At 41.7% G+C, this 27488-nt stretch overlaps 2 protein-coding genes across 12 annotated transcripts; both read right to left on the bottom strand.

The window, feature by feature from the left end:
* Window positions 1-753: 753 nt before the first annotated feature.
* On the bottom strand, window positions 754-26446 carry ZBTB34 (zinc finger and BTB domain containing 34). Of its 8 annotated transcripts, none has more exons than XM_075716738.1 (4): window positions 13568-13599; window positions 7032-8657; window positions 5074-5198; window positions 754-3722 (listed from the first exon to the last, which is right to left on the bottom strand). In XM_075716738.1, exons 3-4 carry the CDS (start codon window positions 5112-5114, stop codon window positions 2201-2203), a joined length of 1563 nt encoding a protein of 520 aa, XP_075572853.1. In that variant the 5' UTR covers window positions 5115-5198; window positions 7032-8657; window positions 13568-13599; the 3' UTR covers window positions 754-2200. The 8 variants fall into 8 exon arrangements, with proteins under 8 accessions (XP_075572853.1, XP_075572850.1, XP_075572851.1 ...); XM_075716735.1 differs by lacking the exon at window positions 13568-13599 and adding an exon at window positions 8815-12817; XM_075716736.1 differs by lacking the exon at window positions 13568-13599 and adding an exon at window positions 12621-12638 and having other exon boundaries at window positions 7032-9052.
* On the bottom strand, window positions 15399-26439 carry ZBTB43 (zinc finger and BTB domain containing 43). 4 transcript variants are annotated; one of them, XM_075716744.1, is made up of 3 exons: window positions 23932-23948; window positions 23225-23385; window positions 15399-22180 (listed from the first exon to the last, which is right to left on the bottom strand). In XM_075716744.1, the coding sequence occupies exon 3, from the start codon at window positions 22155-22157 to the stop codon at window positions 20763-20765; it is 1395 nt and encodes a 464-aa protein (XP_075572859.1). In that variant the 5' UTR covers window positions 22158-22180; window positions 23225-23385; window positions 23932-23948; the 3' UTR covers window positions 15399-20762. The 4 variants fall into 4 exon arrangements, with proteins under 4 accessions (XP_075572859.1, XP_075572858.1, XP_075572860.1 ...); XM_075716743.1 differs by lacking the exons at window positions 23225-23385; window positions 23932-23948 and adding an exon at window positions 26406-26439; XM_075716745.1 differs by lacking the exon at window positions 23225-23385 and having other exon boundaries at window positions 23932-23970.
* Window positions 26447-27488: the final 1042 nt, after the last annotated feature.

Here is a 27488-nt window from a genome sequence, read left to right as displayed (position 1 = left end):
GCATTTAATTACTTAAAACAAACATTTAGGCAAAAAACAGTATCAGAAACACCAACATGTTTTTCAGAGGGTAAACATATAGACTACCTTCCCTAGACACAGACATATACTTTCCCTCACTGGAAACAAAAGCTCTATTTTTGCTTCAAGGAGAGAAACATCTCCCCACCCTCTGCCTCTTTATTTAGGCAATTTTAGGACAAAGAAGCAAATTAGGTACTCAATTTAATTGAAACCGCTCCATCGGAGCAGGTGGGCTTTATACTGTAAATCTGTATTTAGTGAAATTAATTCTTATTGCAGACTGCCACAATATTAAGAACTAGTGTATTTAATAAAGCTACTGCACAAATATGCCCCAACTTCACAGGAGCCAAAAAAGCTTTACAAGATAGCAAACCTACCTTTTTGCTTTCCCGTAACTTCTTTTGCTTTCCCGTTTTATTTTCTAAACTTCGGGAGTTAAACAGCATGCTCACAGATGTATTTTCAGTATTTGCTAAACAAACATAAGGCCCAATTATATAAAACCTGTATTTTAAAGAAGCATGTGATTAATTTAGTTCTGTTCATCGGGTTGAATTTTACACAGTAGTGTTTGCCAGTTCGTGCTTTTGAGGTCTCTTAAGCTATTGGGTTTTTCTGTTGTAGTTTGTTTGGGGTGGGTTTTCTTGTTTGTTGTTGGCTTTTGGTTTTGGGTTTTTTTTTCTTTTTTTTTTTTTTTTTTTCTTTTGCTTAACTGTTACCATTAGGTTTCACATTTTATATATTATACTGACCTAAATGATGAAGTTAGCACCATATTAAAAAAAACATTTGGTGAAACAAAAAAGATTTAGAGTATTTTTAAAGTTATTGGTAGTTCCTTTATGCAGAAAACAACCACTGAAAATAGTAGGGAAGCCATAGCAACTCTGTAATACTCACACATGAAATAACAGACATATTGCTTGAAATTCCCATAGAGTATTTGTTTTTTTAATACAAAAAAAGTACAAATTCCAAGTGCTGACATATCACTTGGAGCTTTAAGTAGGAAGTCAATGTGCACCTGAAAACAGCTCTCTGTGAAGAGACCTATTAAAACACTGCTTGGAAATACTGTAGTTTAAACTTCAACATCTCTCTCAGGTTTTAACCAACCATGAAGAGTGATGAAGTTAAATTTAATTACCTGGTATGGTTCTACAGTACGAAATGAAGGTAGATTCTGAGGCCAGTAAAAACACATTTAAAACCACAATGCTACTTTTAGGTTTGCTAATTTTTTTTTTTTTAATATATATATAGATATATCTATCTCTATATATATAAAAAGGTCAGCACCACAGGTTGTCCAGCTTGCATTCTAGACAACTAACAAAACCCCTCAACAATTTAACCATAATTTAATAGATTTATGGCATTTGGTTTACATATGTTATAAAGCAAAGCTATTAACACAAGGTAATTCACTTTGCTCACTTTTGCACACAAAGTAATAGTTTAATAAAATGAAAACCAAACAACATTCTTTTAAAACCAAAACCATCCTCCCAAAGTCCGAAGTCCTAAATCCTAAGCAGAGAGGAGACCTAGCAGTTGAAAGAGTGGTACATGGTATAAACCTTGACATACTTTTACATTCACCTCAACCAGAATAGGAAAAGTGAAAGCATTTTATATATATAAAGCAAATTTATATATATAAATGGACTAACTACCAAAAACAGTTAGTAAAAGCAAACAGATTTCATCATGACACACAGAAGGAATCAAAGCTATAATATTCTCTCCCCCCACTGCTGTGTAACTCATTACCAGCAACAGGATTTAGGAAATAAAATAAGGGAGATTACAGCTTCTTGGTGTATCCAGCAGAGCTGCCAATCTTATTCTAATATCCTTCTCCACTGGAATTTGTGTCTTGCCAGATCCACCAGTAGGGACACTTTAGCAGACTCTTCCTATCTTTTCCCCAGCACACTGTCTTTCATATTTTGAGCATCTTCAAAAGTAAAAAAAACCCAAACAACCCAGCCTCCTTCAAAAACAAAGAATACTTATGTAGTCTTCTCCAGAAACCATTTCAAACTGATTTCCAGAAGGTCAGGAAAATTAAAAGGCTGTTATACTTGTACTGAAGATTACTAAAAGAATAAAAGATTTTAAAAATACATTAGTGATGTGCTTGTTTGTGTTGCACTTCAAATGTAATATTTTAATCAGATGTGTTAGACATTGCATGAATTTCCATACTAGAATCCATAGCTTCAGAAGCTGAAGCATCATTATCTACTTTCTGTTCCACAAACGCTTCTGTTCTGTCTGGAGACTCTACCCTGTTTCTTACTTCTGTTACCCCAGGGTGATTCTTTCGCAAATGCTGGTTTAGCGTGCCCTGGAAAGGAAAACATTTTCCACAGATCTCACAGCGAAAAGGCTTGTCATCTGTGTGACCACGAATATGATACTCAAGCTGGTCCTTGCGGGTATACTTCTTCCCACAAAACTTGCACACGAAAGGAGTTATTCCCATGTGCAATCGCATGTGTCGATCAAGGCTCCCTTTCTGGTTGAAAGACTTTCCACAGTAAATACAAATTAGCCTCTCACTGTATGGATACCAGTGACCTCTTGCACTTCTTTCCCGCGGACTATTTTCATATCCTGGGTTACTCACCATGGATTCACTGTCAGCCCCTTGCACCAAGCCCTGAACATCACTATGCAAGTGCCCAGTGGATACCCGTTTTTGGCGTGCACGACCCCCTCTGAAACAGCTCAGCATTGACCTTGAAGGACTTGTATTGCTCAGGCTTCCGAAGGTTTCAGACACACCTGTAGCCTGTGATGAGGCATGGGTAAACGAATAAACATGCTGTAAGACAGACCCATATGAACCAACATTTACTGCCACCACTTGCTCTCCATCCACCATTTCAGTATGATATCCGTCATCACCAAGGGAAGAGCTATCGGAGCAGCTTGGCCTGTCAGACTTTTCCATTTTAACCTTCACCTCTGCAATCTGACTTTCCCTTACTATCAGGTCTCCTTGCTCATGATCACCTTCAATCTGAATCTCATATTCAGAGATACTCCCACTGCTTCCTCGATCTGAATGCCCTTCTTCTTGCAGACGACTACGTAGAGTTTTGCCTGGAGTAGTTTCCATCCTAAGATCGCTGCCTGCTGTTGACTGTCGCACCTGAGAGCAATAGGGGGGAGATATCTCAATAGGATTGGCAAAGTAGCTGCTGTCTTTAACTCCATTGCGATTTTCTGAATTTTCTTCAGCACCAACAGTGACAGAGTCAACATCACCAACACTGATCTTTGAATGAATACTCTCCAGTATCTGTGTGCATTTATCAATGACGCACTGCATCTGTAGAAAGCTAGCTGCGGTTAGAAAACTAACAACATCCTTCAGCTGTAAGGACATCCTTCCAGTGTAACAAAAAGAAAGCAACTGTTCAAAAACATTGGGATTTTTAATAACTGATATTGATAAGCCACTCATGGTGCTTAATGCTGAATGGTCACGGAAATACGGAGAACTGGCAGCTAAGACAGCTTTATGGGCTCGAAATGGCTGACCCTGAATATGCACAATTATGTCACATAGCTTTCCTTGCAAGCGGAGTTCATTTAACTGGCTCAGAACAGTGTTGCTGTACTCGGGCACATCAAACTGAATGAAACTGCTGCTGTCCATTTCTACTGATGTAAAGAGTAATCTGAAAGAAAAACGAGAAGATTTACAACTGAGAATGAATACAGTTTTCCATTTCAAAAATAAATGCTTGCACGTGTTGAAGTTAAATCACCACTTTGATCTGCTTAAGGTGTGTTACAACAAAACAGTTGGTATAAATACTTGATATAATACAAAAAGTAGAGTCTTAATCCACCCATTTCTTGCATTTCTATAATTTGAATTATCCCTCTGCAACATTCACAATTCAATTGCTCATAACACATCACAAGCTCCCTGGGACAGTCTATGTCCTAAAAGGAACTTCGCAATTTCACTCCCTCGTAAGAACTGCAGAACAATACCCCCACCCTCCCAAAAGAATATTAATTTTATAGTCACTAGGCAAGTTAAAAACTTCAGAGCCTTTAGTAGGTCTTCAAGCCAGATACTACATCAATACTTGCAGGGAACTGCACTGTTAAATTGCCCAAGAATGATTTTTGGAAGGTCCTTCATGAAGTTTGAAAAACCTGCAAGAAAAGCCACAGGCGCGCGCACGTGTGTGTGTGTGTGTGTGCAAACACACGCACGGAACTATTTTAAAAAAACATTTCTTAGGTCTAGATACGTCAAATTTATTTCAGAGGAGATGAATATACTACAGCAGTGACACTTCTGTTTAAACATTTACCTTCTTAGAAAATAATCTCAATAATTATTTTTAAAAAGTAAAAATCAATCCTTCAATATTCACATCACAAAACAAGGAAATCCTAGTGAAAAAAAACATTTAAGTGTGGACTCAATTCCAAACTATTTACCCAGTGTGTCAGAGGTTCCCAGATAATAATCAATTTGTGTCAATATGCAAGGCAGCATTTGAAGGAAAAGTGTTTGAGCCACCCGTAGACTTTCAATTTTTTTTAACACTTCCGTTTGTGATTTTAGTGTCTTGTTGTTGTTGTTTTGGTTTTTTGGGGTTTTTTTGGTTTGTTTTTTTTTAATAAACCATGATGTGAACTTTGAAGCTTATCTGACACAGCAGTAACTTCCTGGCTAGAATGACTTGACATTTAAATTCTAACCTAACTCAAAAGCCATGGGTTACTCAAACTTGCCTGACACACTGGCAAAGGATGTTCCAAGAGGCTTTAGAGAAATGTATACATTTCAGAACAAGATCTAAAGAAAAACACTTTACCAGTTTTTCAGAGCATTATCATAAAAAGCACACACACACTTGTCCCCTTCTGAGTGTCTATCTGTAGCAGACATCACCTTACATTTCCAAGACTGGGCCCCTAATCAAGTGCCCAAGAATCTTCAGACTTTTATTGCTATTCTTGTTCTTATTAATGCAGAAGTCTAAACACATAATATTGCCACCATACCTGCTTTTCCAATTGAACAAACAGATCTCAAGATCATCCATTGACTTCTGATGCAGGAAGTATGTCCAATGTATCACAACATACTAGTGGATTTTTTTTTTCCTATTTATGTCTTATGTTACATGCTGTAATGGGACATATGAACAATTTAAATCAAATTATGAAAATTCAGGCACTCTAAAAACAAAATCAACAGGTAGGAATATGATAAAAAGCCTACAAGGAAGAACTGAAGCTATATCAGTGGACAGTCACTTAAAACTAACATTCATAATGTTCATAAATGGAACTTATTTTCAGCAGAGAAACACGACAGCCAGCTTCCTGACTTGACTAACATGTCTGATGTAGAAAACTGTCAAAAACTCTCACAGAGCATTCAAAATCAGGTTATCAGAGTTGCTGAACATGTTCTGTAAGTTACCAGTGTGTCATAGATTAAAATGGGTAAACCAGACTTCATTTGAGTTTTTACAGTTGTTATGTAAACGCAGGGGAAAAGACATTTTATATGCTCTTATATCTGATGAGGGAAATAAGGACTAAAAGGTGGTTAGCTGAAGTGATACGATCACAGTCATCTATACAAAGATAGCCTTGGCAGAACAGTTCTTTTATTCAGCAAACAAAGCTATAAAATGATTCAGAGCTTGTGAGCTGATTCTAGTCAGACGTAGGTCAGAGATCAAACATTACAACAAACCAACCCACCCCAGTCTAACAGTGGAGTGCTTGCGTGGCAAGATCAACCTTGTTATTCTGAGCATCCCTGCGTGTTGTGCAGAGCAGCGCTGCTCACGTCCCTAGCAGATGCATCCACTCCGTTGGGAAGACAGAAGCCTCAGCGGTTAGGCTACACGTTTGTCAGCTTCCCTCTCATTTGACAGGGCAGAGGCTTCCTTACAAACCCAACACAGGCCACCACCTTTAATTGTGGGGCCCATGAGCTATGCACAGATGCAACTTCAGGACATTCCTGATTAAGCTTCTCTTTGCTAAGTGGAGGAAGAGCTTTTGTTGACCTGAAGTGACATGAATTGACAAGTTACCTGGGTTGAGGACTGTGTACAAACTACATGACCAGTCCCCACCAGCAATAATTTGTCATTCCTGCATAATTTCGGATCCTTGAGCTAAAGAACCAGATCTTGGTCAAGCCTCCCTCAAATCCCATCAGAAATTACTCCTCTTTTTTGTGTCTAGAACGTACAGAAAGTTTGTCATATACAGAAAGTAGCCTTCCTCCTTGCCCCACACTTCCCTAAGGGTTCTTACTCAGTGAAATGGAGAACAACTTAGTCCTAGACAAAATATTAAAATACAAACTGTCACCACTAACATTACTCCAGACAGGAGGAATGAATTAAGGATAGGCACCTGAGTAGAAAGATGATGAACATTTTATGCCTTACCATGAAAAAAAAAAAATATTCTTTTGATCATGGCATCTTAGCATCTCTAGTTGAATTCATACTTCCTAGGACATGGCCACACATTGAAAAGAGACTGTGAACACATACCAGAGAAAGCATGAGAACCAGAGAGGGACACCAAGAGGAAAGGGATCCTCAGCAATCCTTGCATATCACAAGTCTGTTAGAACATCTAATTATCTCCATAGGCATATATATCTGTAAGCAATTCTATATCCTCGTTCTCAGAGTTGTTTCATCTTTCTTTTGGGAAACAAGCTTATTTTCTTTAAAATGTTAGGAGTAAACGGCACAAATCCTGGTAGCGAGTGGAGAGGATGATGGAGTTAAAGGTCTGTAAGTCTGGCTGTCAGGGTAGCAGATAAGCAGTAAAAACCAGAAATAGGGATCAAGGGAACACACAGTATTGCTTTGAAAGCAAACAAACAGATCAAGTACACAAAACACAGCCCAAAAAGCAGTGGACAACGAGTTTCTATACCCATCTGCTCTCAAAAAAGAAAGTGAACAACCTACAGCACGCACTTGTTGTGACTACTTTTCCACCTGAGCTTCTTCCTTTCAAGACGCATGGTTCCTGTGATCTTGAAAACATCTGTAGAAAGCTGGGGTTAAATAACAAGAATTTTGAACAGCAGCAGCACTTGACAGAAGGGAACCCTTCCTTCGCTTTCAGCCAAACTCTGAAAGCTCTAGTTAAAGAGGTCCTGGAACCAACGAGGTTGCCAACGAACACCACACATAGCAGGAACAGCATTGAGACTGCAGTAATTTTGCTGGGGTTAGTACCAGGGCACCCCAACTTTCTTGCATTGACTTGGGAAGCCAAGACCCAGGGAAAAATCTGGGCATTACACATGACAGAGAAGCAGGCACCACTAGCAATGTTTTATTGATGAATAATGGTTAGAAGAAGAACGATCTTATTTATTCACATAAATCCCCAATGTCACTATCTAGAAAATAGAAGTAATCTTTAGATTACATTCCCATACACAAGAAGGTTTTATGCTATTTGTACACAGAACGAAGTTAGCAGTTCCATAATCAAATTCCAGTAGAATTAACCAAAATATTCTTCAGCAGGGTACTGTACCATAACAATACTCAATTATTCATCAATGCTGGCAGGCCAGTAGCTCTTTCAAGACAGTATGATTTATGGTTGAAGTATTTCTGAAACAGTCCTGGAAGATCACTACAGTCTGAAAAGGCTAATAAGAACCCCCCAATTTTTTAACAGCTTCCTCCAAGTTGAAATGTCTCCCTAACCTCTTCTCTTTTGGGGTGAGGCGAGTAGCATTAAACTGAAGCAGAAAGGTACTCTAAAGCACAAATTAACTTTGGGTACATCCACTGTATGCTCTAAAGAAAAAAAATTATCTCTACAGTTAATGAGACAGTCATACGGAAGTTTTGCTTCCCAGAGCAATGAGAATGTAACTACTTTAATTCACGTAACAACTCTTTATAGAATTAGCAGAGGTGAAGGAAAAAAAAAAATTAATGTGCAGTCAGAAGTCAGTACCTTCCATGATATTTCAGCACATACAGAGGTAACCTGCATTCTTTAGGTCCAAGACCACAGTATAGTAGTTCAGAATGAAGACAATTTTATTTGTATTATACAAACTCAAGCATTTGGGGGGTAGTGAGAACTAAGACAACTCATAGTAATGTTAGGTACTCTCACTGTTAAAAAGTAATGCATTTTGTCTTGCTTTCACTTCCACCCCTGACTGTGGGATAGTGTAATATTAGGTTAAAGTCCTGTAAAATTCAAGTCCCTCTCCAGGCACCTGGCTATGAACGGAGCCTCTCTTAACCTTCCTGCATAAGTAGATCAAAGTGTTTGAGGTTTTCATAGATACTATGTATTCAAGAAATTGGCTGAAGGCTTTCTAGTTTTAAAGCACAGGCCAGAACTGGACACTAAGTTCACTAAGTCTTAGCAGCACTCTGTGTTGAGCCTCCTGTCTATTTCTGTAGGAGATGATCCAGTCACACTCAAAAGAATCGTATCAATTCTCTTTGCATCTGCATTACATTTATTCATCAGGGTCTTATACAGCAAACGTAGACCACAGGACGAATTTACTAGTAGTGGATCGCTGCCCTATGTCTTCCAACAAAAGCGTTCATTGAAGTAACCTGTGAACATGAGAGTGATATGTGTTTAACATTTCTCATTAGATTTCAAAAGAAACTTACTTTAAAAATTATGTTCTATGAAAGCTCTTATTTCACTTAAAAAAACCCCCCAAGAATAGATAATGACAAAACACAGTTGGTATTTAATTTTACTGACATCATACAGTAGCAGCAGGGAAGCATCATATAACTACAACACGAAGCTGTGTGTCTGCCAACGTCGTATTAGTTTCTGCTTCTAAGTCTGCACCTGTTTAATTTCATTCACTCACTGATGTGTGATTCGCCATTCTCATAGACAGGTGAATGATACAGATTTTGCTCATTTTAACTCACACAAAGGTGTGAGAAAAGATCCCTTGCATTTTCTTTAGTTAGCTCAGCAACATGGGTTCCTTGGGAAAAAAACAGACATTACAAATCATTACTGTTGTAGCTGTGTCTGAAAACGGAAATACACAGAAAAGTTAGGAGGATCATAATGAAAATCAAGACTAAACCAAAAAAAGTGCTCTATAACACCAAGAATGGATACTCCATACATTACTGCTCAGAATACAGAGAAAAAGCAAGAGAAGAAACAGGGACTTGTATGAATCAGTGCACTCCTCCCTTGCATTTTGTAGGATTCAGTATTTACTACACCACCTGTGAGAACTTAAGACATCATTGCAAAAATGTACCATCATTCAAGAGAATTTTACTTAGGAAGGTAACCCTATCAGCTGTGATCATGAAGTTTTAGGGCAAAAATCTTCACCACTTTCAGTTTGCATTTGCCTTAGTCTTCAGATTACAGCAGCCACAACAATTAATGCTAGCTGTACCAAAGAAAAACTGCAATCAGATACGTCTGAAGAGCCAGTCTAGGGGCATTTCTAAGACAGTCGTCTTTAAATACTCTATGAAGACAGGGAAGAAACTGATCATATAATCTTTTACCAGTTCTTACCTCTTGTAACAGTAAAGGATTATATTATTTTTTAAAAGTCAACATATAGTGCCCTTGGATGGCCTTATGCAGATTTACAGATTTTAATATCACAGTCACTTTAAAAAAACAAAAGAAGAAGGAGGGGGAAAAAAGCTGCTCTCCCAACAACTGAGATAATTTTGTGAACTACAACACGCTTATAAGAATATAAGCATTACTATGTAAATATGTAGCATTGCTTTCTGCATCACTTCTTCCTAAATTCAAGCAGCCATTTTCTTAAGAACTCTCCAGCTTTTAAAGATCATGAAGGAGACTAAATTATTTTATATTTATCTCAAGTGAGATAATCAGATGCTACTGGTTTTTATAGATTTAAAAATCTATTGCACTAAAGGTTTTTCCAGAAACAGACACAATAAATAATAAAAATAGAGCCCGGTGTATTTTCAGCTCATCCATGCAGTCTATTTTGTGGTCTATACAGCACACTGCCAGAGGCACCCTCCTGGTGACAGAATACCTAATGACACACTTCTCCATGTAATTTATGCACATACATAGACATACATATCTATAAATTTAAAGCCACTCCTTTAAACCATAGAAAGCATGATGGGGGGAATGTTTCCACTTGATACTTAAGGGAACACTTGGAGCTTAATAGAAGTGATCTATAAAATAAGTCTTTGTGTACTAACTAGATTTTTCTTTGACTACACTACATAGAACTAATTTTTAAAACTCTTTAACATAAGACATAGCACTTGAAAACTTTACTCTTTCTGAATTTGATGACCTAGATGTTATCTCGTAGCAGTAATTCACAAGCACATGACTGTTAACTAAAACCAAACAAATTAATGACACAAAGCAACAGGCTTTAAGATTGGTGGTAAAATTGCAAGTATCTGCTTGACCACATAGAGTGATAGTTTCATCCATTTCCACTCAAATATATTTAAACTTAGACACACTGGAGAGTAGAACTAGAGAGAATGCTGCACATAAACATGAAATTTTGATGTCTCAGAATAAGTGTCATGGACTCATGCACTTTATTTATGGCATCTTTTACATCTCCAGTGATCTCAAAACCTCTTCCAGCTCAGTTCAACACATCATTCTGTTAGATTCACCTCTAACAGGTAAATAATACTGCCAGTATGATTAAAAACAGCTAGCACAAGCCTACGTTTACGTATCAACTCCCTGCCCGTACTTTTGTTAAGCTCACTACCGTTTTGAACAGTCTACAGTATAGTTGATTCCTGATTCAAAAAACACCCTAAAGGGGAACTAAGCTACCTTTCTAGTAGTCTAATAACAGAGTTATGCAGAAGTTATGGAAATGACCACCTCTCTCAGAAATACATAGCTGTGGAAGCAGTTAGTTCCTTCCTTAACAAAACAGGATTTCAAATCCTCATTCCTCTAAATGTTAACCATTCACAAATCACTCTATAGATTTAATTCACAAGGTGTGTTAAGTTTTGGGAAAGTTTGAGCTAAGCTAAAAAAAGTGCCCGTTGGAATCAAAGGACATATAGACAGTTTGGCCAAAACTTGAAGTAGTGAATTATCTCTAGTAAAGCATACAATACAAGGTGCATATGTCTTATTATTCATCAGAAAACAGCTTTGAAAATGAGTCTGCTTCACTTCTATTTTAGACTAAAATACAGAATCTGTTCTAGTAGTGGACACTATACAACAATTTAAAACTTCATTACAGTACCTCATAAAAATGCAGGAAAATTAAAGTTTCCTCAGAAACTGAAGGCAGTTAGTACAGGCTGAAATGCAGCGACTAGAAAACCTAGTTCTTGCACACTTTCATCAGCAGATATCAGAACACTACACTGAAAGTCAGTGTCCTTCCTCCTCCTCTTCAGACAGAAAAGCAACAAAGTACTCAAAGTACCTCTACTCAAAGTACTAAACATCCACAGCGAAATCAAGAGTAAAGCCATGTCTGTCAGGCAAGCACTCCTAAAGTGTCGCAGAACACAACCCCATCATTTGCATGGGTAAGCAATACATTAAACCCTTACACTTTTTGCAGAAAATTTTTTACTAATTCAGACTTTTGTCCAACAAAAATTGAAAAGGATTTATTTTTACCTCACCAACATTCACAACATGATGAACAGAAAACCACCTGAAGGAGTGGATGATTTTAACATCAAAATTAAAGCCAATTAATTTATATGTATGTATACATATACACACATACATATACACAGGCTAATATCGGTATCACTACAAACCTATTCTCAATGCTTAGTATGGTGCAGTAGGGAAATGCATATTTAGCATTTCATAGGAAAAAAAAAAACCCCACCCAAAAACAAAACCAGGAGCCTGTTATTTGAGCAAATATCCAAAGAAAGCAGTTGTGAAACTGAAGTGCAAGGGCCACCTTCGCCCCTTAGTCTCAAATTGTATTCCTCACAACTGCTTGCCTGTGTGGAAGTGATTAAAAGAGTAAAAATAAAACAACTATTGATGCATAAACAAAGTTTCACACAGCAATTAGAAACCTCAATACAAATAACCTCTATGTTTTAGCTCTAGAAGTCAAGTTACTACAAAAACAGTTACAGGTACCTATCTACTTCTGAATACAGAAAAAAAAAAAGTTACTAGAAGGCAAACTGGAGATAGCCAAGATCAGCGAAAGTATTATGTCAGATAAATTAAAAAAAAGGGGCATATTTATGAGACACACCCTTTAAATCAGCAAGATCTTACAAGTAATGATCACAAACTTTTATTTTGTGCACCAATTTCATAATACAAGCACTATGTAATCTTAAATAGTTACTGTCCACGTTTTCTGCATATCTGGCAACTTTGAGATGTATGCTTTGAGAAGCCACTATCAGTATAAAAAAAAAACCAAACCAACTGAATGCACGAGACTTGCTCTATATATACATGCCCAGAACTTTAAGAAGTGAGGAGGGGAGAGGGCTTTTGTACCTTCTGCGACTACCATAATAAATTATTTGCTACCCAGGTAATACTTGGTTAGTACTGTGCATTTAAATCCATCTTATTTTTTTTTTAAAGCCTTAGTCACTCTTCATCAAATCCTAACTCTTCAGCCACACTGTTTCTCTTATGCAAGGAAGGAGCCATATTCTCTAGGTATCAGCAACACTTTTTGCGGTAGATTTAAGTAGCTGTGAAGAACACATTTTCATAGTGTTCTCCCAGCACGTTAGTGCTGATAGACTGAACGTTTTGTGGCTCTCACTGAACCGGCAACGGAGCGCAGGCACATCCTGACTGCAGGCGTTGAATTCCGCAAGGTGTAGGACTGCAGCGCAGCTAGCCCTGTGCCGCTGCTCTCCTCCTGGCTCTCCCGTGTCAATGTTTCCGAGAGCGTTCAGGCTTGTTCCAAATTCGCTCTCAACCCCGGCTTATTCCAAACTAAATCCAGTTCCGCATGCTCCGCGCAGCTGCGGGGATTCCGAAGGGCCTTCGCACCTACAGCGCCCGAGGCTGCTCCGGACCTCGCAGCCCGGCGAGCGGCGCGGCAGCCGCTGAGGGCTCCGGCTGCGGGCGGCGCCGGCCTCCGCCCGCCTCGCCGGGGCCAGCGGGGCCCGGCACGCGTCCCCCCGCCAGAACGGCGCGGCAGGCGCAGCCCCGGCTTACGCGGCGACGGCTCCTGGCGAGCCGGGCTGGGCGCGGAGCAGCCCCGCCGAGCCGGGATGGGTCGCGGCGGCAGAGGCGCTGCCACGGCTCCCAGGCGGCCCGGCCCGGCCCGGCCCCGCGGCGGGTCCCAGCCCGAGGCCGCTGTCGCGGGGCCGCGGCCGAGCCCTGCGCCGCGCCCGGGCCGCCGCCCCTGCGGGGCCTGCCGGGGCGCCGGGACCCCCGCCCCACAGCACGGCCTCCGTCCCGCCCGGGCCGCCGCCTCGGCCGTCGGGCCGGCCGCCCGCTGCGGCGCGCCGGCCCGCCCGCTGCTCACCTGGGGCTGCCAGGGTCTCTCACATGGCGGGGCACCGGCCCGGCCCGGCCCGTCTGCTGCCCGCTCCCGCCGCCGCTTCCCGCCCGCTCCCACAGCTGCTCGCACCCGGAACCGATTCCGCCGTAGCGCTTCCGCTTCCTGCTGACGCGCGCCGGCAGCGGGCGGAGCCGCCGCCCCGCCCGGGACCAGGGCAGCGCCGGGAGCGCTGCAGGGCGCGGAGCCTGCCCGCCCCGCGGCTGCTGCTGCAGCGGGGCCCGCACGGCGGGGGCGGGGGCCCCGGCGGCCCCGCGAAGGCCTGAGAGGGGCTGGGCCCTCGCTGCAGCTGCGAGAAGCCGCGCCTGGAACGCTCGCTGTGGGGCTTTACCGCAACTGCCCCCGTAGCGGGGCACCGCACAAAGTGCGAACAGAAGCGCCAGAGCTCGGCCTGAACAGCTCAGCGTTACCGCAGAAGCACTCCCGCCCCGAAGGGCACGACCGCCCGTGTCCCGACAGACCGTGTCCCGACAGACCGGCCCGCTCCCCCCCCGCGTCTCGGGCGCGGGCCCGCTCGCCCGTCTCGGTGCACGGAGACGCGGGGAGAAGCTTTTGGGACAGGACCCCCCAGCTGTGCCCCACCGCCTTACTGCGCAGCTAAGCGAGGAACTGAAAGTTCACCTGCGTCGCGCTGCCCTCATCACTCGCACCAACCGCTCCAGCACGCGCGCAGGTATTTTTTGAGCTGATCTTGCATATGCTGGCAGTGTACGCAGGGCTCCGGTTCGGTGTCCCACCAGACAGTTCACGTGCCGCTGGATCCCAGTCAGGGTGACGGGTGCCATTAGGTACTGCCGGCACAGCCGCAAGCTCGACTGTGGGCGGACATCTCCTTTTCTCTTCTGGAGGTATGCCCTTCTCTCCCTATGAAACACGGGAGGCGGTCTTCAGAAGTTAGGCGTTGAATGGTAAATCAGGTAAAGAAGCAGCAGCACGGGCGAGCATCCTGACCAGGGCATAAATAACAAAGTTAAGTAACAGGCACACAAATGGTATTTGTTCACTCCGAGAGAAGAAAATCCAGTGACTAGTTGTGACCAGACAGAATATTCTGGGCTTGTTCTTACATGCTTTCAGTAAGAGTAGCCAACAATAGGGAATGAATTTGCTTGTACCATACTCTGTTGAAAGTTGCTGAAGACTGAGGAGTGTGGTACACAAATACTGATTTCTCCGGGAATTAGCTGAATATGCTTTAAATGAGAGTGAGCTCATTTTTTGTTCAGATAGCAGGCATTAAGCTGCTGAGTAAGAAGCATCAGCTGTGACAGTTCCGTAAGGACTGAGTAAATGGAGGCTGGACAAAGTAAATTGTTCAGTAAGAGTACCTGAATTTGGTCAGGGAGAGGAGGAATCGTCACAGGCAGATAATGGAAACTTAATCTTGAATATTTTTTCACAGTATGAATTCTTTTTCATATTTAGATGAGAAAAAAAAATCTACACGTTTTCTGTAGGTACTTCAAATTTACCTGTAGACTTTTTGGACATGCAGTTGCTGCTACTATGACATGAGTGTTCTGGAATTTTCCTATCAGCCTGTACATTCTGTATTGTAACTTTTAGAGATCACCATTCTGCAAAAAACAGTTATAGTAAAGCCCGTTTGATAAATTTGGACTAAACATGGGAACTAGTTACCTAAGCACTGAAGACATGGGCCCAATTCCACAAATTTATCAACTTACTGTGTTAGAAAAATCAGGTTTTAGTTCAGTGTTTTCTTAGGCTAGGCTGGCATGTTCTCAATATTTCAAGAAGACACATTACTAGATACACTTTTTCTTTATATATTTAATAAAGTTATATATCAACAACTTTTGGATTTGTACTTTTGTTTGAGCACTTATCGTTTTGGCAAAAGTGAAATATTAAATACTAGTACTAGACATGCATTCCTTTCATTCAAGCTTAAGAAAACATTTACAAAGTTGACAGATAACATTTATTAAAACATGTTATACAAAAAAGGGGCATGGGACTCTTCTATAAGAAGAAAATATTGAACAGTAACATTAAATTAAAACCATGCTGTACAAGTAGGACAGCAATATTTATAGACAAAACTATCCAACCTCTGCAATACAGGCATAACATCTCACAAAATATCAAGATATGCAAATTTACTATTATAAATGACTTGTTTAGAATAAAAACTTATAGCTCATTAAGGAAGATTCACTTGACTTGCATAAACAGTTACATTTCTGGAAGAAATATGGAATCCCATGAATAATAAAAAAAAGGAGCAGCAATCGACAGACACAGGCTTCAAGCAAAAATCAGAACTTACAATTTAATCACATTAAAAATATACCATTTTTTTTCCAGCATCTTCCCCTAGGGCACTGGCAGTTTACAGCTTATAGCTAAAGAAGCCTAGCTATCCAATGAAGCACTTAAATGACAAAACAACAACTTTCCTTTGTTGTTTTGAGAAAGGTTCTAATTCTGTTAAAGCAAAATACTCAATATACTGCTGTAGGCTCTCATAATTCAGAGACAGGTCACCTTTCTGGCACCAACGCAAAAGTGTTGAGATTACAAGACCTGACGTGCCTCCATTCTTTCAGGCTCAATAATACAGGGACATCACGTGTTCTTTTTATAATGAGAAAGCCAATACATCAGCCTTTGATCATCCCCCTTGCTTTTGGTATGGGACAAAGTTTCTCAACCCCAGAAATGCCCGAGACAAAAAAAAAAAGCTAAGACCAAAAATTGTACTGACAGTACCTTCTAGAGACTACCTGCTCACCCATAAAACAAACAAGGTAAAGTTTCAAAAACAAAACAAAAAAAAACCCCAACAGCGGTATGTGAAATAGGAACCTCCTCCCTCAAAAGGGTCAGATACACACCTAAGCTGGTATCTTAACCCTACTAATAGTTGAATTTTTCAGAATGGCAGTTACACAGATTTCATGGTAATTAACATCTTAGTTACCAAATGGAATGAAAAGGAACTTAGCTGTAGTATCATTAAGTGTTCTTACCACTGACGGGATAATGAATGGCTTCACAGTAGCAGGAAATTCTGAAAGTCTCCTGTGTGTACAATGATTCTGCTTTTCAGAAGACATTCACTTTACTACAGCCAACAGCGAGCAATACAAAAATGCACAAATGTTTCTAAGCCATGTCATTAAAGGTGATGAAGCATAAGGGAAGATTAATGAAATTTATCATATACATATGCATTCATATTTTATATATATATATATATATGGATCGCTTCCCTCCTCCCCACAAAGAAGAAATAATTTCCTGTATCTTGAACAAGACCACTCCATTAGCAAAGGTTAAGAGCTTGACAGAAGCTGCATCTGCATATCTTGGTTTACTATGTACAACTGTATTGGCCATAAATTGCAGGGTTTCAGTAGCAGGGGCTGCACGGGTGACACGTGGCAAGAGGCTGCGCACTGCCCTGTGCAAGTCAAAACAGGTTCTAGCCTGCGCTGAAACTGGTGTAAACAATCCACTGCGTGCCAGAACGTCAGAGGTGTGCGCAGCGCCTCTTAAACACAGTTAAGAAAGAGCGGCAGCTGCTAGCAAGAGGTGCGGGGAGACACCTAAGGAGAAGATACTGGGGAAGAAACACACGTGGAGAAACTGAAGAGCTGCTCTCGGGAAAACACATGGAGAAGACACTGAGGACACGTACAGAGACACGCCCACAGAAGGACACGCTCCACGGCTGAGGAGGTTCACTTCTGAGGGGACTCTGGCCTACAGGTAAGCCATGCCAGAGCAGGTACACCTCCGGAGGAACCGAGGCCCACAGGAGACCCAGGCTGGAAGAGGCGCGTCCCTGAAGGGACTACGGCCCAGTGTCACCACGAGCAGGGACACCGAGCGGCCCAGAGCAGCAGAGGACACCCACCAAGAAACTAAGAGCGTCAGGCAAGCCGCTGCGCGTACGAGCCCAGCCTGCCGTGTGATCTGTCAGCTCACGAAAAGAACTGGCACGGACTGGGTGCAGCTCTCTGTGAACGGGGGAAACGCTACAAAGGCAGGGAGGAGAGGTGTTAGACTTACGTTGAGACTGAGGAAGGGGGAGGAAAGATGTTTCCTTAAGTGTTTACGTAATTTTTTGTCATCTTTTCCCCCAAATACCTGAATCGGTGATTAGAAGTTTGTCAAAGGGCAATAAATTAAACTCAGGAAAAACACCGCAAGTCAACTGTTCTGCCTGTGATAAGCAAAAGTAAGGATTTTAGACACGTATCTCAAGCTTCCCTTAAATCATCAATCCTCTCAACTAGATCTCATAACAATTATATCAGTATTTTCCTGCAATCAATTGGTTTCATGTAAACTAACATCAGAAAGCCAAATGCTACAGTGGATATCAATCAACAAAAATCAGTGGAGCAACATTTGTTGGAGTTTCAAGACAATGTCATAATAGGGGGTAAAACAGCAATAGGCAAATATTAAAAAGTTACTATTCATGCTAAGTCATTAAAAAAGGACATGGTTCTATAATATGATCTACTGGACCTGTTATAAAACCTTTAAAGTGTCTCTCGCAGTACATTTTTTTAAAGCTTTATTTCAAAGTAATCTAACTGCAAATAGGAGTAATGTTTAACTTTGAAATGTCCCATATAAAAGTCATTCCAAGCTGGTAAAAGAAACAGTTTTGCTGGCAGCTCTGTAGGATGGTCTGGGTTTAACAGAAATAATTTTTTGCTTGACCATGGTTTTCAGCCTGGTGTTTCTGACCAGCCTTTTTTATGGTTGAATGGGAAGAGGCACCCTTAACCTTTTTATGCAACACTGAAGTGACAATTTGAAAGGGGTTGAGAACTAATGTAATATACAAGATCATTCTTGAAATGAGTATGAGAATACCTTCCCTCAAATGTGATGATGGTACTTGCAAAAATGACACCCTGTATGTAGTAAGGCCTTGGAGAATGGAAAAATAGGGCCACTGAGTGCAAGAATCCTTTCCTCTACACTCATGTAAACAGGCAAGCATAATTTTTTTTTTTTTTTACTATTAAAAAAAGACAGTGTTAGCAGTGTGGAAACAAACCATAAAGGGAATATAATTTCTAAGTTTAAAAAACATAGTTATAAAGTTTTATGGTTTGTTTTTTTTTTTTTTAAATACAAAGTGCTTCTATACATTAAGCAGGTTACAGTGTTAGTGAGCAATCCCTGTTTAGTTACCTTGATTACAAGGGTTATATATGGCCACCATGGTATACTGTAGAGTTCAATTAAGTGCTAAGAATAGGAACTCTGTGGTGCTGACCATTCATGCCCATTGCCAGCAATGGGTTCATCATATTTGGGAATATCTGTTTTAACAAAATTCCATATGAAAAATATCTGAAGCATTAGAAGATTAAGAATTAAGAGCCTCTTAAAAAAATTAAAGTTTGCAAGTAGAATGCCAGAAAAGAAGTTACAGTAATTACAGCCCACTGAGTAGTAAACCCCCAGCTTGTACCAGACATTCCTGTTCAGGATACAGTTCAGTTGTATCTTAAGACAATTTGTAACTGGGAGTTCAAAAAAAGCATCTAAATAGTAATTATCTTTGTGTGGTTTTGCTTCACCATACAGGGTCATCTAAGTACATTATCCTGCATATTGCAGTATCTAATACATAAACTGGGGCCAGACAGGCTTAGGCCTTTGATGCTGGTTAACTTTTTACCCCCCACATTACCAGCACTGTACTTGGACATCACCTCTTTCTGTTATAGTCTATGTATGCTCTAAAGGCTCTTTCCTTTTTATAATATGTTTCCGTAAACTACAAAGAAGGGTTAATTGCTTTTGCACAGGACTGCATTAAGCTTTCAACCCCAAACTCCTGTTGCCACCTTTACAATTGATGCATTCACTCTACCTGCAGAGCTGGCAGCATCTCTCAGAACTACAAACACTCCTCCATCTATCTCCAAGAATGAGAGCCCAGCATATAGATCCTCATCCTAACGAAGCAGAAGTGCCACTTTCCCAGCAAAAATCCAGCCTTTGGACATGAGCATGGTACCATGTTCTGCAGTACCATTAATAGATCCAAATACCATACTTGCTATTTCTTTCCACAAGCAACTTCATTTGAAGAGGTAAACAACTCTGGCTGCTTGTGGTAACATGTAACCAGTCACAGTAGTTCAGTACCAAGAATCTGTATTATAGTTCTTACTATTCAAAGAGTAAAGAATTAAAAGTATAAATACCTATCAATGACTAAATCAGGTTTCTAAAACTAGATAGAAGTTCTCAAAGAAGTTTTTGTACCAATAAAAAGTCAATTAGTGAATCCAGAGAGTTTGGTACTTGCTACTGTAGTAAGCCACAAAAATCTGAGCCGAAAACTACAGTTTAATTGTTTGCTTATTTTGGATAAGTTCCAAGCATTACTCTTTTTTTTTTTTTTTTTGGACAAAACATACTTATTACACACACTTCTACAAGCTTCTAGACCCTAGAGGAGCAAAGACAAATTATACTTAATACAGACTGAAGTTTATATAGTGCTTAACTATAAGTGCCTTACAGACTCCAAATGGAAATCGGCACAAAATTAGACAACATTTGTTTTACTGAAGACAGATAAAAAAAATGGAAGACAGATAAAGGAAAGCCAAGCCATCTCTAATACAGCCTTTCATTAAGCAATACAGCAAAGGCTATTTAATGATGTACACTATCTAATGATGCATGTTAAGTATGTCAGCAGTCTCCAGTTTGAGGTGGAATTCTAATTTTTTTCAATAAAACGTGAATCACATAACCTGGTTTGATCATCCTAGTTCTTTTTCATTAAGTAGGGCTACTTACTGCTTCATCTAAGTATTTGCAGGATTTGGGTCAATTTAGAGCTGGGTTTTACTATGAATTTAGAAAACTTAGGAAAACAACAGGGCTTCTAAATACTGCTGTGATTACAATCCATGTCACAAGGACCTTACAGACCTCATTTTGCAAGCACCTTTCAGATTAACCATTTGCACTTCATACATTGAACACCTGGAGTAATACTGTGGAAAATAAAAGTTTGGTCTGCTTATACCAGCATAATCATTAAAACTTGGGTTTTTTTGAGAATTTACAATAGCAAGTACCAGACGTTATTTGCATAATTAGTTTATTTTGCTTACTCTACTAAACAAATGTAAGCACTAATGTCTTAGTTCATCTCAGTAGTACTCTGCTCAGCTTTAGAAGCTTGATATGACTTGGTACAAGAGGTCACATGCCGATGAAAACTGTCCCGCCACATAAATCTTTTCCCACAGATGTTACACTCATACGGTTTTATGCCTGTATGGATTTTCATATGGCCTACAAGATGGTGTTTCATTTTGAATTTCTTACCACAGACACCACAGCCATAAGGTCGAAGACCAAGGTGCATACTCATATGCCGATCTCTCTGACTTTTGTGTGTAAAGCTTTTACCACACTGACAAGGATACAGCTTGTCAGCATGTGAGAATCCAGTGAGGGACGTTTCTTCTTTAATTCCCGTGGCCATTTCAATGCCTTCACCGTAGCCTGCTGCTATCATAAGATCCTGTCTATGAGCACTTATATTTCCATCTGCCCTTTCACCAGAAAATTCTTCCATAGAAGAGCCATAGAAGTCAACTTGCTCGTCATAATTACTTTCATCTGCCTGCTCATCAAATTCTGCTTCCATCTTTTTGTCACCTATATGGAAGTCTTCAACACCTGAAGACTGGATTGAATGATCTGCCTGAATGGCATTCATGGATTCAGAAACTTGGTGTTCATCATAAGGATTATCAACACCTTCACAGTCTTGTTCAAATCTTTCTGGTTTCACATGGATCCACCGCTTGTGAGACATGATGCTGGGTTTGCTATACATAGGTCTGGTATACTGATACTCTGCACTATCACTAGTTCCTTCTTCACCATCCTGACTTGTCATTCCAGTGCTAAGTCTATCATGTTCTGTTGAAGAATTACTGGGAAGGTACTCATGTTCTGTTAGTTGACATGACAGTTCATCTTTAGAGCTCTCTTCTTCATTTTCGCCATCCCTTAGTTCCTGCACTTTGTGGAATTCCGTCTGTCCTCCAGAGCCAAGTTCAAAGGTTTCGACAAGGCCATTGTAACTACTACTGCTCGGGGACTGATGATCACTGCCATGGTTCATCTTCTGACACAGAACTGTTGGGTTGCCCTCCAGCACTTCAGTGCATTTATCCACTACATGCCACATCTGAAGGAAACTTGCTGCTGTCAAATAACTAACAATTTCTGGAGCAGGCATTACCAGCCGACCTGTATAGGTAGACAGAAGAATGTTTTCAAATACTCTGGGATTCATCACATCAGGCAGGACTATTCGCCTGCTGTTTTTTAGGAGAACCTGATCACAGAAGTAAGGTGAACTAGCTGCAAGAACAGCTTTATGGGCTCTGAAGAGATGGCCCTGAACTACAATGGACACATCACATAATTGTCCTTGCTGGCGCTGCTGGTTTAACTTCTGCAAAATGGTGCTAGAAAAATCTGGAAATTCCACTCGAAAAGAGCTTGACCCAGACTCCATTTCATTACAAATTTAGTGTTGCACTGCAAGAAAAAAAAAAAAAAAAAATCAGAAATTCTGCTTAGTAAAGTACTGATCTTTCCATTTCCTCCTACACTTTTTCTTTAACAAATAACACTTAAGCAGACTCACACGGAGTTCAACCCAACATTTTCTGGAACCTATGTCACTGCTGTACTTCTATTTCTCCTACTCCACCTCATTTCTCTCTTTTCTTAAAGTTGTACTGAGGCCACAAATTGCTATGCCAGCACATTTTGTTGTGTTTCTTCTATCCAAGAGGACTCATCAACTATAGCACAAGCTACAAACAGCACGTTACCCAGCTGAGACAGATTAAGCATTTCGAGCATGATTTTAGGATAACAAAACCAGTTATTTGATGAAATTATAGCAGTAGTTCTAACTCCAGCATGTCCCAGAGTTTATAACAGCATTTGAAAGGTTCCACATTTCAACTGCCAACAAAATAATCTCATCGATCCCCCAATAAAGACTGACTGTATTCTTACAAAATATTCCCCTTTAAATGAAATTTTCAAAAGCCAACATATTGATGCATACAACGACAAAGGCAGCACAGATAGAACCCTAGTGAGAATGCGGCTTACGACTCTTCTGGTGATGTTTCCTTGTCGTTTCATTAACTGAAAGGTAGAATAGCAATATCTCGTACAGTTGCAGTACTATTATCTGATCTTTTAATTCTGAGCTTTTTGAGATGTTGTTATAACATTACTTACTTCAAGAAAAACCTCAGAGAATTTAAAATGTTAATGAGGAAAGTGATACCTCTGCTCTACAGAATTTCCTCTGCATGTACCTTATATATTTGTAACAACACAACAATTATATGCTAGAAGCTCAGCTAAGAGCTCACAGATTGTAATGTTTGTATTCCCACATGATCCAGATGTCTTATTACAAACTTAACAGTCTTTTAGGCAGGAATACAATTCTTTAAAATGCCTACTTTAAATTTTAAATTGAATTTGAGGTAAATTTGCATGTTATTATCATTAATGACAGAAATTTAAATGCAGCTACAAAAGACCAACATTAACTACCTGAATAAGATAAACTTGTGCAATTTTTCAATTTGATAATGTGTAAATGGAATACAATGGAATTCCAGAAGAGCCACGGAGTAGCAAGGAGTTTTCCTCTGTCAAGTTCTGTTTCTCATAACTGGGAAAGTGTCACAGTTTTATCAGATGGGGCTGCGCACCTGAGAAAATACTTCGTAAATTAGTAGATAGTGTATACATACAGAATTTAAAGCACTTTGTTAATATGGTGCAAAAATAGAAATTGCATTACAAACAGTTGGAGGACTGTGAAATTAAAGTACTTCTATAGAAATAAGGAATCGAGAAAATACAATTCTGAATGCCTGCTACAGAGAGCCTGTACGATAACCATGGTACTTTCCATACAGTTATGTAACCGTCAATAGAAAACTGTTCATGTGGTGCAGTGTTAAAATGCTGGCACATCCCCACAAATGTATGACTGCTAAGTGCAGAAAAAGCAGCAGTGTTTGCTTACAAAATGCAGACTACGCAGGAGTGATTATGTAAATCACCCAATGTTTAATCAACAGCTCATGGTTACATAATCCCTTCCTTACCATTTTGATCTGTTTTCCAACTCTCATTCTTGACAACTCTCCCCCACTCCCCAAAAAACTCAGTGTTCCACCTCCAAAGTTTCAGAGCTAGAAAAGGATCACAAGCACACGGAGGATAGGTGAACACAGATTATTCACTGTTACCTTACATAAAGGTGACTAGGGTTTCCAGAGAGAAGAGAGCATGGGAGTCAGAAAGCCATCAAGACTTTTCAATAAATACAGGCCCAAACTCCTTGCAAACATTGAAACTGGCACCTTCTGCAGAACTGTGACAATTATGCTTTTACATTTCCTTTTACTTTTTCACTGGAAGCATGGTTTCAATCAGACTCTCTTATGAAGGTCTCTGAAGAAAACGTGCTGGGAAGAAACACCTGTTATTTACGAAACCCATTTGTAACCATAAATAATCACAGCAACATGGTCAAAAGAAAAAAGGTACCTTTTTTTGACCACAGTTTCCTTCCTTCTTCAAATCTTACACTAATTTCCAATGCTGGGTGGCTGGAGGAACTGAAAGGACTGAATAAAACTCCAACTGGAGGACAGTCAAATGACTAAAAATTTTGCAGTTGCACACCATAACTTGCTGTATACAGTCACATTCCCTTTCACATTTTCATAAATTGTTACCGTTTTATTGGTTGAAAGAATTGTTTAACTTAAGAGGTGTCTACCAACTACCCTGGGATCCTCAGATTTAAGATAAGAATCAGTCATTCCTTTTTTTTTTTTTTAAAAAAAAACAACACTTGGTGGCATAAGGCAGTTTTCCTTCAAATACTGCCTCACATAAATCATGGGTGAGCAGTTACATTCTGCTGAGACAGTAACCAAGAGCATCAACTGAGGCAACAGCCTAAAACTTGTAAATCTAGCACACCACTACTTTCAAGTGCTTTGACTAACAGCGTTATGAAAGAGGAAAGCCCTTTACTTCACAAACCATTACTCCCCAGAGTCCCCACCCTCAGCCCTCACAGCTTCCTTTAAGTATTTGACAAGCTAAAGATGATTATGCATATCCTTAAACAAGCTTCTTGAGATGTATTCCCAAAAGTATACGCAAATTTTGACATGAAGGCGCAAACCAGAAGATAGCACCATTTCCCCACCTTTCAAAGTGAAATAGAAAGTCTAGGGACAGTAATCAACGCTCCAGAAGTAAATTAGCACTAACTGTCACACCTCCAGCGCAAATGTGGAATTTGCATTGAATGCTACTACATTTATAACCTAGCTGTCATATAATCACTTGTAGCTAGTCCAAGAACCATCTGTGTGATTGTCAATATAAACTGTTCACTACTCTGAATGGTTCTTAAAGTAGTAAATCCAATGGGATATTAGAAACAGCAGATTTTTAAATTATTTCCTTGGAAAAGGAATCTCTGAAAAGCTTGCAGTTCAGCTCATCTTCTTCAAGCTGTCACCCACATAATAGCAGAAAACCACCTTTAAATTTACTGTCTTCAGCGCTCCTCAGTTTCTTTCCTCAAAGCATCAGTCCTGCTATGTACCCATACAACCAATCCACTTCAGGAGACGAATCAGCTACTGATGTTTTTCCAGAGAGTAACAGAATACTACGCTTGCCAGTGCAATCCTTAATTTTTCTTCCCACTTTGCTTAAACCAGTTTGACAACGTTATTTAAGTATTTCAGTTACCTTATACCTAGTGTACTTTATAAGATACCTGCTTTTTTTAAACAATCAGATTTTTTTTACGCAGATGCAGTTCTTAACTTCCTTTCAGAATATTCTCAGATTTAAGACTCTATTTTTCAATACCTGCCTACAAAAAAGATAAGGCTTCAGGATACATTCAGCTGAAATTTAGAGAGCCATGTCTACAGACCTTATATAATTACCGCTCGCCTAAGCTGCCATCTTTCAGCAAGGACTCAACATGCCACCACAGAAACAATTCCGGGCGGGAGCAGACTTTTATGCATTATAAGTTCTCATGAAAACGAAAGCCATCAAAACGTAAAGTGAAATATTTTGTATTAGTAAAGCCATACACATCAAGAAAACTGTTTTTCCAAAGAGGTTTCACTTCCTCCTTTTACAATCCGTTCCATTTCTGCTTTTTCTTTATCCCAACTCATAACGAACAAAGTCTTTCTATTTTAATTAATTAAAAAAAAAAATCAATCTCCATGCTGCAACACTGAGCGAAACGTACAGGACACGTATTACTTGCTTAAAACCAAAAATACTTTAAGAAGCGGTAGCAGGTAACTACTTCCATCCCCGCACCGGGGCTCTGGAAGGATCGGGCTCTCCGGCTGCCATGGCAGCGCCCCGAGCGCCGCAGCCCCAGCGCCGCGGGAGGCCGGAGGCCTCACAGACCGCGGCCAGGCCCGGTGCCGGCCGCCCCCGCCGCTCCGCTCTGCCTGCCGCAGCCCGAGCCCCCGGCTCCAGCGCCCGCCTCCCGCGGCTCCTCGGTCCCCCGGGGAGAGCCGCCCCGGCCGGCGAGCGGCGCGGCAGCCCCAGGCGCGGCGGGGAGAGGGAAGGCCTCGCTCGCCGCCCCGCCCGGCCCCGGCCCGGGCCCACGGAACCGGGCTCGGCGGGACCGCGGCCGGCGGGCCGCGAGCGGGCAGCGTCTCACCTGCGGGCCTCAGAGTCTCTCGCATAGCGGGCTGCGACCCCGGCCCCAGCGCCCCGTGCGGCCGGCACCGCCTCCGCGCCCCAGCCCGGCCGACGCCGGAAGCAGCCCCCCCCTTCCTGCGGAGAGCTTCCGCATCCCGGCCACGTGACGGCCCGCGCCCGCCTCTCTGCTTCCTGCCCGCGCGCTGGCGCGGAAGGGCGGGGCCGCGGGGGGGCGCCCCGCCCCGCCAGCACGAGCGGGCGCCACGCTCACCCGGGGCGGCGGCGGCGGCGCCCCCTGCTGGCGCGGCCTCCGTCAGCGGCGCGGCCCGGAGGCGCCGAGGCCCGGGGAGGCCGCGGAGCCGAGCGGGGCCGGGCCGGGCCTGCCGGGGCCCTGCCGCGCCTGACGGGAGGCCCCCCTGCCCGGAGAGCTCCCGCGGCCCCGCCCGGGGCGCTTCGCCGGGCTCTGGTTTTCCCCGTGGCTTCGGGCGCGGTGCTTGCGCTCACCGGCCTGAGGGGGTCTCGGCCAGGCCGCGGCGGGCACCCGTCCCGGGGGGCCCCTGGGCTTCCGCGGCGGGGCTTGGCTTGGCCTGGCCTGAAAGGGGCGGGCAGGTGGCGAAGCCAGGTGTTGCCGCCCAGGGCAGCGGGAAGAGAAGGAGCGCCAGTCTTCTGGAATGCAGGTGCTGCGGAGAAATCCAGGAGGAACTGAACGCTCTGGGAGTCCCCTGGAGGACAACTAAACGAGAATATGTATTTACTGCGGTATCTTGCCTTCCGCTGCTCTCTGGACACAGCAGGTGATTTTGGAACACCTGCCCGATCGCTGCACAGAAAAAAGGTCTGGAAACAGGCGGTCTGGCAATGGGCATCTCGTCCACCCTGCCACACGGTATTGCTGCCAAAGAGGAGTTTCCCAAAACTAAACCTAAACCACCAGTTGGTAGCAGCAACTAAAAGAGAGCATTAGCATTTCATCAAAATTTCTCAATTGTTGAAAAATATTGTTGCAAGGCCGAGACTAATACATGCACTATAATTGCTTATGAACAATATGGAAAACGTTAACTCTTTAATGAGCACCAGCCCTTGTTGCACGTGGTTTAAC

This window comes from Pelecanus crispus, chromosome 9 (genome assembly GCF_030463565.1).
Source record: "Pelecanus crispus isolate bPelCri1 chromosome 9, bPelCri1.pri, whole genome shotgun sequence".
Taxonomy (NCBI): Eukaryota; Metazoa; Chordata; class Aves; order Pelecaniformes; family Pelecanidae; genus Pelecanus; species Pelecanus crispus.
Note: the sequence above shows the minus strand (reverse complement) of the source record. Positions and strands in the feature narration are given on the sequence as shown.